Source organism: Nyctibius grandis, chromosome 18, assembly GCF_013368605.1.
Source record: "Nyctibius grandis isolate bNycGra1 chromosome 18, bNycGra1.pri, whole genome shotgun sequence".
NCBI classification, from domain to species: Eukaryota; Metazoa; Chordata; class Aves; order Nyctibiiformes; family Nyctibiidae; genus Nyctibius; species Nyctibius grandis.
The window spans coordinates 6,849,671-6,862,435 of record NC_090675.1 but is presented as its reverse complement, the minus strand read 5'-3'; the positions used below and the strand labels follow the sequence as shown (position 1 = coordinate 6,862,435).

The 12,765-nt window shown below is 45.9% G+C and overlaps 2 protein-coding genes across 2 annotated transcripts in view; one reads left to right on the top strand and one right to left on the bottom strand.

Annotated features, from left to right (window-relative positions):
- Positions 1-470: 470 nt before the first annotated feature.
- Positions 471-4,733, bottom strand: SBDS (SBDS ribosome maturation factor). The gene is made up of 5 exons (XM_068415636.1): positions 4,542-4,733; positions 3,909-4,038; positions 2,997-3,197; positions 2,269-2,433; positions 471-1,643 (listed from the first exon to the last, which is right to left on the bottom strand). Exons 1-5 carry the CDS (start codon positions 4,667-4,669, stop codon positions 1,515-1,517), a joined length of 753 nt encoding a protein of 250 aa, XP_068271737.1. The 5' UTR covers positions 4,670-4,733; the 3' UTR covers positions 471-1,514.
- Positions 4,734-4,844: 111 nt separating this feature from the next.
- Positions 4,845-12,765, top strand: part of LOC137671831 (S-adenosyl-L-methionine-dependent tRNA 4-demethylwyosine synthase TYW1-like) — an 87,146-nt gene continuing 79,225 nt past the window's right edge. The window contains exons 1-7 of the mRNA XM_068415621.1: positions 4,845-4,877; positions 6,521-6,669; positions 7,348-7,488; positions 8,046-8,147; positions 8,957-9,151; positions 9,932-10,213; positions 10,681-10,803. Coding sequence (XP_068271722.1) covers positions 6,535-6,669; positions 7,348-7,488; positions 8,046-8,147; positions 8,957-9,151; positions 9,932-10,213; positions 10,681-10,803 — 978 coding nt within the window. The 5' untranslated portion in view covers positions 4,845-4,877; positions 6,521-6,534. The remainder of the gene's footprint in view (positions 4,878-6,520; positions 6,670-7,347; positions 7,489-8,045; positions 8,148-8,956; positions 9,152-9,931; positions 10,214-10,680; positions 10,804-12,765) is intronic.

Genomic DNA, 12,765 nt, shown 5'->3' with positions numbered 1-12,765 from the left:
TGAATTGATCTTGGAGAGAAGAGGAAAACCAGCAGTTGAGTAAACAAGAATTGAGGGAGTAGCCGAGGGGAGCAGAACACTGAGGAGAAGAAACAGGAACTGATGGAGCCAATCAAGAAAGGACCAGTGGCAGAGTAGTAACCAATCAACACATCAGAGAAGAGTGTGCTTGAAGCGTGGACATTAATATCAACCAATAGCCATGCACATGCTGCAGCCAGGGAAAGTACAGATGTATAAAAGGGACAGCCCGTGCTTAATAAAGGGTCTTCACTTTGATTCACTTGGATTGTGTGGAGTCCAGTTTCTTCTCCTCAGTCTGCCACCGGTTTAACAGCTGGCCCAGCTTTAAACCACGACATCACCCAAGCATGTATGCTTTGCCTGGTAGTTTGTATTTTTAGTCTCTCCTTCTCCAGTTGTCCTCTCTTCCCCTCTTCTTTGAAATGCACAAATTCACCTTAAAAACATTTGATTAACACAGCTGAAACAAGGTTTAATAGAATTATCAAGAACTACACGCCGTGCCTCAGGAGCTGGCTGGAAATTCTGTGCATGTATTAGAAAGCAGCATAAAAAGGCAGAGAATAAAGGACAGATGCTAATTGCTCTCTACTGCACTAAACAGAAAAGGAACACATAGAAACAGGGAATTACAGCCCAACAAAAGCCTGCCTAGCTCAATGGCCAGAGGCCACCTCTGCTGTTCAAGATTCGTGTTATCACCTGAGCGAGGACAGCTCTGAAAGGCAGGCTGCTCCTTCAGCCTACAGTAAGCATCGCCACGGCCAGAGCGACCTCCTATACTATTAACAAAAATAATTATTTTCTTTCTTTCTGTATCTATAATATACAAATAGATAATAGTTCATTTTTATTAATGTAGCTAAATATATTTTATTATAAGTTATTTGGAGAACATTTTTTCTAAGTCAGCAATTACTGTTCTATCCAGTGAAGGAAATCTTTAAGAATGGTCCTTTAAAGTACTCTAATTACCAAGCAGCCAATTATGGAAGTCTAAGTCAGTTTTCATGCTGCCAAGAGACTGGCTTAGAGACGATCCACACTTTGCACCTGTTTAAAAGTGAAAATGCAGCTCCCTTTTCTTCAGGTTCCTCTCCTCACATACAAACCCCATCCCTCAGTGACTTATGCAATCTTCCACTCAACACTGACAACTTAAAGCAAAAATGATTGGCACCATATCAGTCAAACCCTTCAAGCACACCAAAGCTAAAGAAACTTCGTATTCAAGTCCTAACTCAATCCTCCTTAGTGCAACTCTGACACAAAATGTTGCTACAGGCAAACCCATTTGTAAACCAAGCAAGTGTAAAATGATTAAAAAAAAACAAAACACCACACTGCATGGAAAAATCCCAAAGGATTAGTGTCAGACAACATTTGGCAGCAAGAGATTGGAGCAAACATGAAGGCCTAACAGAAGAGTGGCTAACGCCAGCCATTTCATAGGGTGTTGTTAAAGCCGAACTGCTCCAGGAAGGTTTTCGTTATTCAAGCTTTTCATCTCCTTCCTCCACATCTTTCAGGCTGAGCACTTCCAGTCTTCCTTTCCCTTTTGTCTGACTCTGGATCAGCTCATCAATCTCTCTGAAGCAGCCTGGGTCAATAAGGCACACCTGAAATATTTCATATTTCATCAGTCAAGCAAGAATATTTGGTTTTCATCAGCCCCTTTTCAAGGTCCACATTAATTTTCATTTAAAAATAGTTTAGTTACTAAGAAGGACTTTGCAGAATCAATAAGTGATTTCTATCACGTAATTCTTCCACACAAGTTCTGCCGTGCCATTTACCCATGCTGGACATGTCTTTTGACAGGTGGGATTGCTAGATTCTAATCTATTCTCAGAAAGATTTTTTCCAATACCAAATTTTGCTTTACCACAGCCTGTTTTTTAAATAACTATTTAACCACTGTCAAAATACAGGCCTGACCCACCAAATAAATACGAGTAACATCCCATATTTGCAGAGAAACCTATCAGTGTTGTAGGAGAGTCACTGCTCAGAGAAATCACGCTCTGCTTCTCCTCAGCTTGAAGCAGCAATCTCTGTATAATAAAGGCCACTTCCAAGCTTTCATCACTAGGACTGTGTGAAATTAAAACCTACAAACTACACCTCTGATTTACACTCTCTGGTAAACTTGCAGCTTATCTGAACAACTTAATTCATCTTCTAGTAAACTGTACAGGTGTAGTCAAATCAAGTAGGAAACCCAAGGACTGCTTTATTGCTTACAATTTCTAACTGCTCATGGAAGTCTTCACTCTCAATAACTTTAATCAGTGGCTTAAGCTTCTCTTTCAGTTTCTTCCCCTCCTTTACTGGAAGAATAAATCGCAGCCTCATGTGAGCACGTTCAATTTGCATGGTCTCCTTTAACTGTCTGATCACTTCCAGTGCCTACAAAGACATGAAGAAGAAAGACCATTTACACACCTGCTTAAAAAACACCACAGATTAAAATCTCAAATCCTTTGCATTAGCTTCACACACATTTCTCAGTACTGATCACTGTCACACTGCTGCAGAGAGTTTGCGATTACGCTGTTTTGATAGATTAACAAGAAAAGGCAAAGTTCTTGCTGTTCGTGGTCACTGCAAATACTTAAAAACCTGTCTGAAATAATGTTAAATAGCAGTTATACTGCAAAACAACAGGAACCCATGTGGCCGAGATGCAAAGCCTGATTTACTACCTCAATTAAAATAGATGATAAAGCTTTTATTTCTGTTCCAGGCACATCATTGTTGCTGCTTTAATTAGTTTCTTTCTTTCTCCTTTGCCTGAATGGCGAGAAAACAAACTGCACGAGTTTCAGAAGCTGCTTGTATCCAGCACCGAACTGCCAGCCAGCTGATGACTCAGTGGGCTTTAGACTGCAGGGCTTTGTTGATCCCTCTGTGACTGCTAACACAGAAAGGCAACAGCCCTGAGCAGAAGCTGATTTTGCATGAAAACGAACCTGCTGCTTGGCGCTCTTGTGTGGTTTGACGGAGTAGTGAATATCCTTCATGGCTCTTTCGATAAGGCTCACTGTGTACGGCCTCTTGGTTTCAGGATTCACACACTTGTCAGCCACAATAGTCGCAATGTCCCTAAACATCTGCTCCAGCTGGGTCTGTCGTTCTTTGTCCGATACCTGCAGCTCCCCTTTTGACAAAATCTGAACAGTAAATAGTAAAAGAATCAGTTAATAAATGTCACAGATTTGACTAAAGAGTGAAAACCCTAGTAACTGTGTTAAATATAACACTTGCTTGAATGGTTTGGTTAGATGTGAAGTGCAGAAAAAGAATAACTGGATTAATAACGTACACCATTATGACAGACACCACTGGAAAGATTTCAGAGAAAAAAACCACCACAGAAACACAAAACTACAAAAAGAGAAGCGCAGCTTTACTCGAATTCTCATCACCCACAAGCTCATAGTTCATATCCTGCCAAGAAGGTTTAAGAGATTAGATCTGTTCTTAACACTTAATTGGACTTTCCAAAGTAAGCAACTGTCCCCTTCCTTTCCCTGCATCCTTAATAATGTATCTTAGGTGAGAAACTCTTCAGCACTGGCAAATCTTTTTTTCTATGTCTGTAGACTTAAGTGCATAAAAGCTATATGTTATACAGAACACTCAAGACTCCTTTCAGGTAGATATATATACAAAATTTAAGACTAGACCACAGAGTTACTACTTCTTTCTACCTATTTCTTAGCAACTAAACAACCCTTTTGCCTACAGCAGCCCTGCATTCTACGAAGCCGTTCCAGCACCAAACCAACCCACCACATCTGCGTGACCCTTATGTAAAACATTCGGAAAGTTTTCTCCAAGCTTTTATAAAGCAGATTAACTGCAAAGTAGTTGAAACCTACCATCTTACAGATTTCTGTTTGGTCATCTGTCCCAAATGCTCGAACGAGATCTTCCTTCTTCGCCACCTGGCCTTTGGAAACATTGACAAACACCGTGTGTGTCTGCAGAACCTCGTCGAGATCTTTCTCCCTAGAGATTAGGGCAAGGTTAGAAAACTTGTGAAGTCAAGAATATAAGAGCGCACGAGTTTTTAGCAAGGAGAAACACGCTCCGCTGCCCAGGTCTGAATCAGTGGACCCTAGAAACTTCTACCACGGAAATGTCACTCCCCAGGGAAGGGCAGGGGCACTGCCCAGCGCTCCGGGGCGCTCCCCCTTCCCGGCTCCACGCGCGCTCCACCGACCCTCGGGGCTTCGCAGCCAGGTACCACGCAAGCTCCCTGGCTGCACAGCTGGGCCCCACGCAGGCCTCCTCCCTGCCGCACCCAGGTCCCCACACGGGCCTCCCTCGCCACCCCAGCCAAGTCCCCCACACGGGGCCCTCCCACACAACCGGGTCCCCACACGACCCCCCCGCACCCGGGTCCCCACAGGTCCGTGTCTCCCCCCCCTCGCCAAGCCGGGCCCCACACAGGCCTCTCCCTCCCACGGGCCTCCCGGCCCAGCCCTCGGCCAGGCCCCAGCGCCACTCACGCTCCGCTCCGCCATCCCAGGACCTTGTTGCGGTAGCAGGCGATCTCGAAGCGCTTGCCGCTGCGCCGCGCCCGCACCACGGCCACGTTGGTGAGGCGGATCTGGTTGGTGGGGGTGAAGATGGACATGGCGACTGCTGCCGCTGCTGCGCCACCGCCGGCCGGGCGCGGGGACCAGTGGCGGGGCCACCCCCCGCTGCCTTCCCATTGGCCGCCGCTGCGCTTTCCCCGCCCCCCCGCGCTGCAGCAAAAGCCGTCCGGAGGGAAACGAGGGGAGGCGACGGGGGGCGGCCGGAAGGGGACGGTGGGGGCGCATGGCGAGCGGGCGGCGACGGTGGTGAGGGCCGGGGGGTGACTGCGAGGGAGGGGTGTGTGTAGGGGAGTAATAACCGTGTGTGTGGGGGATGGTAGTAACTGTGAGGGGCTGTGTGTGTGGGAGGGGGGTAATAAGTGTGTGTGGGAGGGTGTGGGGGGCAATAAATGTGAGGGAGATGTGTGTGTGGGGTGTGTGTGTGTGCGCGTGGGGGGGTAATAAGTGTGTGTGTGGGGGGTGTGTGGGTAATAGGTGTAAGGGGTGTGTGTGGGGGTAGTAACTGTGGGGAGGGGTGTAGTGTGTGGGGTAATAACTGTGGGGGGGTAATAACCATGAGGTGGTTACTGGTGGGGAGGGGGGGTATGGGAGGTCTGTGTGAGGGGCTTGTGCAGAGGGGTAGTTGTGGGGGTGAGTACAGAGGAGGAATTAAATGGGGTGGGCTTGGGGGGGGTGTGTGCAGTGGGGCAGGTGCTGGGGTAGGCACTGGGGTGGGGGGCAGCTCCAGTGAGGGTCTGGCCTGGGGGGTGGGTGCCATGGGGTGATTGCAGGGGGGAGGTGTGGGGGGGTGAGGCCCAGGCTGCTGGAGGTTTCTGGAGCCCTCACCTCGAGGGGTTTTGCTGCTTGTGTGGGCTGGCAGCGCTGGGGCTGCTGACAGGATAGGATGGGTGCTGTAGGCACAGGGCCAGCTGCCTAATGGGGCTGGGGTCCCCTCAGCTCTTTTCTTTTGGGGGTCCAGTGTTGCTGGTGGAGGGCTGAGGGGGAAAGAAGGTTTTCTACTGTTAGTAACAACCCAGGGGAAAAGTAAGGTAAGGAAGTTTCCAGCCTCTTGGAAATACTTGGTTTTTGTGGTCTTGTCTGAAGTCTGCAAAAACAAGATCCAAGAGGACTGCAGATAACAGTAGGAGGGGGTCATCTGTATTTCTCAGTCAATAAGTGTCGCAAACAAGCCTTGTTTAAACTCTTAAATGTTTTGTATGAGATAGGTAATCACAGGGACTGCACAAGTGCACTCCTAGCTACTGCATTATGTACCCTGAATTTTCCCATTGGTTCAGAACAAGCTTGATTGTTCTGAATCAAACCTCACCCATGTGACAGAACTCTGAAAAAGTGCTTTCGCTTGAACCAGGTTTCAGTCTGACCTTGAAACTCTGGGTCAAAGCTGCTGTTGTAATCAGTGTGGTGTCTAAGGCGTACAGGCAAGGGCTGTGTTCAGCAGCAAGCTCTGTGGAGGTGATCTCCCCCTTGAAATAGAGCTTTGTAGCTCCAGGGATCTGCATGTGTGGGGTCTGTGCAAAACTAAGGCCAGTATGATAGAGGGGATGTTTCACAAGGACTTTGTGCTTTCAGACACTTGCACAGCACAAGTATTTTCTGCCTTTCCTTATAACAGAACCTGCTCTGTCTAAGAAAAACCCAGTTTGTGTATGACAGTCTAAAATGCTAGCTTGGATACGCAGGTGAAACTCAGCTTATGCACCTCTGAGGAGGTGAAGGCTCCTTGATTCAGTTGTATTTTCTTGTATTTAGCCAAAAGCTAAATACAGCAGACCCTGAGAATAGCTAATGTCATCCATCTGTGGGTCCTGCATGATTGTTTTCTTGTGTGTTTATTCTAAATTAATACTGTAGGAATCTTCTTTTGCTGAATCTGTGATTTATTCTAGATTTAGATGTCTCAATGGATATGTGGAACCACTTCTATACTTGCCTGGTGTCCTTATGGCTGCACAGATTTTATGTCTATTCTGTTGTTGCTTTTGGGATCAGCACTTGGATCGTTGTTCAGTTCTTCACCACCAAGACCAAAACGAAGGTAACTGAACACATAAGCACTTTTGTCTGAGAAAGCCCCAAAATCTGTGTGTGGAAGTGAGTAATTGCTGGGTAAAGGTACCCACTGGTGCGGTGACGTGCTACTTCACTGTGGGCCCACCTGTGGGTTGTTGCAAATCCCAAGTGTAGTTTAATTCACCTGATGGTTGTGGGTAATTAAATGCCCTTGTTGCTCTGATGTTGGAGCAGATCTCAGCTGAATGCTTCTCACTTTGTTACTGAGAGAATGTGTCAGCCTGGGCTGCTCTGTCCCTTCAAGTAAATCACACTGCTTGTGCCCGGTGTTTTCAAGTTCATGTTTCCATTGATGTTAATGATGAGGTTGGACTGGTTTTAGGATGGGAGTGGGATTAGGCCATTCAGGAAGCTAAAACCTCCTCGTGCAGGTGAGTGAAGTTCTGCTGCATGAGTTGGGAGGTTCTCAGGTTCAGCTGGATCCTGCTATCTCCTGGTGTGTGACATGAGTTTATTGTAGCATGGCCTAGTTCAGAGAAATAGTTGTGTGTTTCTCTAGGTGTGAGAAGCTAAAATGCTTTGACTGTGGCATTTGCATAGTGCTGAGAGTCTGGTCACAGGATTTGTTTTAAATGTTTTTGGGAAAATGAGGTTAACATCCCTTTGAAAAGGGATTGAATGACACACAGCATTTGCTTCTTAGGGTGAAAAATCCAACGGGAATCCAGCTTCTTCTGAAGGAATAGAAGACAAACTAGTAAATGGCTATGCCACCCTGCAGGCAAAGGAAGTCTGTGTTGCCGGGGTGAAGATTTTCTATGGGTCTCAGACTGGCACAGCAAAGGTATAAGTTACTTTTTTTCCACATATGTGAAGTTGATTTGAGATATCGTTGAGGTTCAAGTATGTTACTTGCCTTAGAAACACTGCACTGTGTAAATATCTGAAAGTTCATTAGCTCATTAGAAGTCATTGCCCAACATGAAAGGTAAATGAAAATTATATAAAAATAATAATTTTTCTACTCCCTTTAAGTGGGGCATGTGGTAGAGACATTGATTATGAAGCTTAAAGTTTACTCTTACAATATACTCTTAATTTGCTAGCAGGTCTTTTTGGAGAGAAGTGCTGTTTTAGGTGCTTTCTCAAAAATAAATGTAATTTGTATGTGTAAATGTAAAATCATTAGTTGTTAAAATTGCTGTAACTCTCTTCTTTCGGCCAGTATACTTAATTTTTTTTTTTTAAGGTGAGGAATTATAGGGCCAGTGTTTAGTTCTCATGCCTCATTGTTCTTTCTGCACTGGAAGAAGTCTTGTGACTGGACATAGCAGGGCTTGTTTGACCCTTACAATAGTTGGGTTGAAGTAATTGATAACTTCCTACATTTCTCTTTTTCAGAGATTTGCCAAAGATCTGGCTGAAGCAGTTATTTCCCTTAATTTGCCTGTGGAAGTTATTAGCATGGGAGACTATGATCCAGATGATTGTTTAGCAGAGGAGGTAGGTGCCTCATAAATATGAATAATAAATACAAGCTTTTCCTGGGATTGTGAAGATTGTTTTCCTCTTGTATTTCTCTACTGTTATTCTGAAATTCCCAAAGCTGTGTGGTGAAAATTGCTTGCCTTCTGTGTAAGCAAGTATAGCCCATCAACGCGCAGCAGAAAATACCTGCATTTTGAAAATTCCTGGGAAAGGATCGTGTAGAATATTTTGATGCTGATGGTGACTGTGATGGTATGAGCTAGTTGTGTAACTCAGGTGTAGGTTACATGAGGGTGGCCACACCAGCTCTCCCTGTTCTGTCTGACAGCGTGCACCTGGGGAAGGGTTCATAACCAGAATAAGTAGATGGCGATATTTCTGCAGCCTTTGTAGACTTAAGTTAGAAACTTCTTGGGAGTTGTATTTATATTGAGTAATCCTTTGTGGATTTTTCTTCTGTGGATATGGATGCTTTTTGAATCCATGGGAGACTTTATTGCTGCAAGAGTGTGTTCAAGAAGCTGTTGATTGGGGTGGGGAAGGTGGACATCCAGTTCTGGTTTACCAATGTATCTCTGTTAGGGAGGGGGAAGACAGCTTGATCTCTCTTGGCGTATGTAAGGTCGCTTTGCAGGGAGGATGGCCATTCACCACTGGTGGCATTAGCACCTGCAGCATCCCACACCAAAGACTATTAACCCACTTAGCAAAAATCTCCTCTTTTGACTTCTTCCAACTGCCCATGTGTTACAGCTCTCTTACTGATGTAAAATGTTATTAAAAATGCAGTGATCTTTTCTATTCTGTTCTCTTTATATTTTTAGACAACCAGCAGGAACATTTGTGTGTTCTTAGTGGCTACATACACAGATGGACAGCCAACTGAGAGTGCAGCGTGGTTCTGCAAGTGGTTAGAAGAGGCAGTGAATGACTTTCGCTTTGGGAAAACATACCTGAAAGGCCTGAGATACGCTGTGTTTGGCTTGGGAAACTCAGCTTACGTTGATCATTACAACACAGTAAGTATCTCCTAGGCACCTGTCTTTGATTTCTGCTTCTCTGAAAGGCTAAGCTTCCCTAAATGCTACAAAACTGAATGATACTGGTAGTTTGTGTGAGAATTGCAGCCTTTAGGGCACAGGCAGTGCAGTTTTGAAGCAAGTGTGCTGCCCTTTTAGATGGGGAAGGAGTCCCATAAGCACTGCATTAATCTGGGAGCTGTGGTAATACATGGGGTAAACCCTTACTGAGTTAACTTCCCAGCTTTGAAAGCTCTCTAGCAGTGCGTGAGGGCACGGTACTGTAAACCTGCTCACTTGCTGCCTTTTAGTTTAGAGTGGTTTTCTCAACATCTTTTGTACTTTGCTGTGTTCTGTAGATCTCAGCTTTATTTCCCGATGTAAAATATGGTAGTGTCTTAGCCTGGTAATTAGTTGCATCTTGCTCAGAAAAGTGACATGTGACTTGTCACCAGGTTGTTACATTCGTATAGCTGTGACCACATGAAATATTGTGTGATGCTTGTTGGTCAAAATATCCACGTGTACAAAGAAGCTTGTTCCCAGAGCTCACCTCTTACACATCAGTGTGATAGCAGAAGTGAGGAGGTGTGGTGGTGCTCAGACTGCTTTGTGGCTGTGCTCTGAACCAGCAGGTGAGACTGAGTCCAGAAATCCATGCCCTGCAGTCCTGTGCAGCTCACCAGCTCTATTTCCAGGCTTGGTCCTTGCTTTCTTTGTTGCCTGCTTTGTTGAGCTTGGGCTTAATTTCATTTCCCTTTAACTTTCATCCTATCCTAGGTTGGAAGAAATATTGACAGGTGGCTGTGGATGCTCAGTGCCAGCCGTATCATGACTCGTGCTGAGGGGGACTGCAACGTGGCCCAGAGCAAGCACGGCAGCATTGAGGCCGACTTTGAGGCCTGGAAAGCCAAGTTCCTCAGTCGACTCCAGGCGCTCTGCAGAGGGGAAAAGAAGCCCTGCAGTGGGAAGTGCAAGAAAGGGAAGTGCAAATCTTTGGGAAAGCAGAGCAAGGAGAGCTCAGATCAGGAACACGGGGCATCAGAATACGAGAATACCGAGGTAGAGTCAAAATCCATGGGACCTTATTTCTGATTCAGTGCCCCTTGGAGCACTATTTGACTTATCTCCTTCCTCCTACAGCCCAGAGAGGTGCTGTGGGAGCTTGATACTTATTTGTAGGATATCTGGACTGAGTTTCAGGTGGTCTGTGTGCTACTGAACTCTTAAAAATACACACTGATAAAAGCCCCAAGTTTAAATGCATCTCATATACATTATACATGTTATTGGTAGACTATCTGTAGGGTCTAGTTAGAGGGGAGAGTAAAATATGAGCTATTGGAGAACCTGTTCCAAAAAATGCATCTCATATACATTATACAGGTTACTGGTAGACTATTCCTTGTTTTTCAGTAGTCTTTACTGATTGTGAGAGCCAATTTCACTGGTTAGCATAGATGAAGGTCTTATGTTTAATATTCAGATACATTCCTGATTTGTGTGTTCTCCTCTGATCTCTTACACAGGCAGAGGAGTTGTTTGAAAGCAGTAGTGAGGAGGAGGCTGGTGCTGAGGAAGCTGGAGGCACAAATTCTGTCATTGATGTTGAAGATCTCGGCAATATCATGAGCAACATGAAGAAAGCAAAGGTACTGCTGTTACAGCAAGTATAGAACTGTCAGGTCTCTGTCACTGATCAGCTGAATTGATTAAAATATTACCTGCTGGATTTGAATCTGTAGGATCTAGTTAGAGGGAGAGTAAAATATGAGCTACTGGAGAACCTGTTCCAAAAAAGAACATACTTGGAGGTGTGCTGGATGCAGTTACCAGCTAACTGTGACTTGTTCACTGAGCAAATGCTGCAGTGGTAACCGGTTATTTTCAGTCTGAGGAAAAAAATTACTTCCAGAGGTAACATTCAGATCTGAATGTACATCTCTGCCACTGTGATTCACAGTCCAATGTCTAAACACAAATCCTGTTACTGCATCTGCCGGTGGGTATGTCAGCTGAAATGCAGGCCTGTGTTGTGCTGGTGTGTTGTGATGGGGAGCAAAGCTGCAGGTGGATTGGTAACACACTGCTGCCAGAGCTGCTGTGTCTTGCTCGCTGCTGCCCTAAGATGAGATGCTATGTGCAAACAGGATATACCAAACTCATTTATTTGGTTAGCACACAGAAAGGAGTGAGGATGTAAATAGCTACTAGGCTAAACCTGAGGGTGCTCCCCATGCTCTTTGGGGGCCGAGTGGTTGGCAGTTGGGAGGGGAAGGGCTGGCCCCAGAGTGAACCTGTGATGTACTTTTGTTGCCATCTGCTGACTGTGTTTCCCCTGTAGTGATCTTTCCATGGTGGTGTCTTTCCTCGTGAACCCTTGAGCTGCTGTCCATCCCCCTCTCAACACACCTACCTCTGTCTGTAATTACACCTTCCTTATCTTGTATGCCTCTCTGGTGTGGACTTCTCACTGCTCTTTCCTGAACCTTAACCATCTCCTCAGCAGCCTGAGCTGAGGTGACACTGCTGGGCTACAGCAAGCCAGGCCTTGGATCACAGGAGGCTGCATGCTTAGGAGAGGAGGAGGTTACAAAGGGAGCATGAGGGTCTCTGTTCCTCAGGGAGGGGGAAGGAGGTAAAATGCTTCCTGCTGCTTGTGCCAAACTCTGTTAGGAGAATGGCCCCACTGACCTGGGGGCAAGGCAGACTGCTGTGAGAGCTCTTGTCCCTGAGCTTGCATGGACTTGTGCGCTGCAGTTTGCAAGAGAAGGATGGATGAACTTTTTGACTTTCCTTTGGAGGGAGAAAGGCTCAATCTTTCTCCCTGCGTAACTGTGCTGTACGTCCGCTTCCTCCTCTCCTCTGTGTACTTGCCACTAGAGGTCAGTGACAAAAAGGGAACTGTGTTTTCTGTAGCAGCATGCCCTGGGAGATGGTTTGAGACCAGGGAAGGGAGGTGGTGTTGTCCAGCAGTTTTATGAAAAATCAGGCACTGAGTTTTCACTGACTGACCATAGTGTTGCCATATTTTGGCAAAGTGTAGTGTAAACCAGGAAAACAACGTATCGTAGCCCAGTTTATGAATACAAAGTGAGCACAGCAATGACATACTGCCTGCTCTGAGCTTTTCCTGTGCATTGTTGTGGCAGTGAGCACGGCTGAAGTCGGTGTGGCGTGGTTATACGTAGGCAGTGAAAAGTTCTTGCTGTCTACCCTTTTGTCTGACTGCTTTCTCATTGCTCTGCTTGAGTGGTGAGAGGCCTGGATGTTGTGTGTACAAATTACTTGCTGCAAAAGTGCAATTATCTCTGTAGGTCGGGTTGTAGTATCTCTGAAGTAGCCTCTCTGCTCTGAGGGACAGCTTCTGTCTGAGCACAGATGCTCATCTGCAAGCTGCAGTTTCTGGTCTGCTGCTTTTTCCTTGGAGGAGATGGCAAACACTTGTTCTGCCCTGGCAGTTGAATGCTGCCTTCTTGCCTCTGCACATGGTTAAATCCTGAGAGTGCAAGTCTGTGCAGGACGATGGTGAGGACTGGAAGTACACGCTGGGCATGAAACTGTCCTCCCCCTTTTGGACATGAGCTGTTGTCAGCTGATGGGACAGGAGGCTG

Coding starts and splice junctions, on each gene's coding strand:
- SBDS (XM_068415636.1), bottom strand. CDS start 4,669: ATGTCCATCTTCACCCCCACCAACCAGATCCGCCTCACCAACGTGGCC. Junction 4,039..4,541: donor CTGGGATGGCGGAGCGGAGC/GTGAGTGGCGCT, acceptor CCTAATCTCTAG/GGAGAAAGATCTCGACGAGG. Junction 2,434..2,996: donor ACAAGAGCGCCAAGCAGCAG/GTTCGTTTTCAT, acceptor ATGTCTTTGTAG/GCACTGGAAGTGATCAGACA.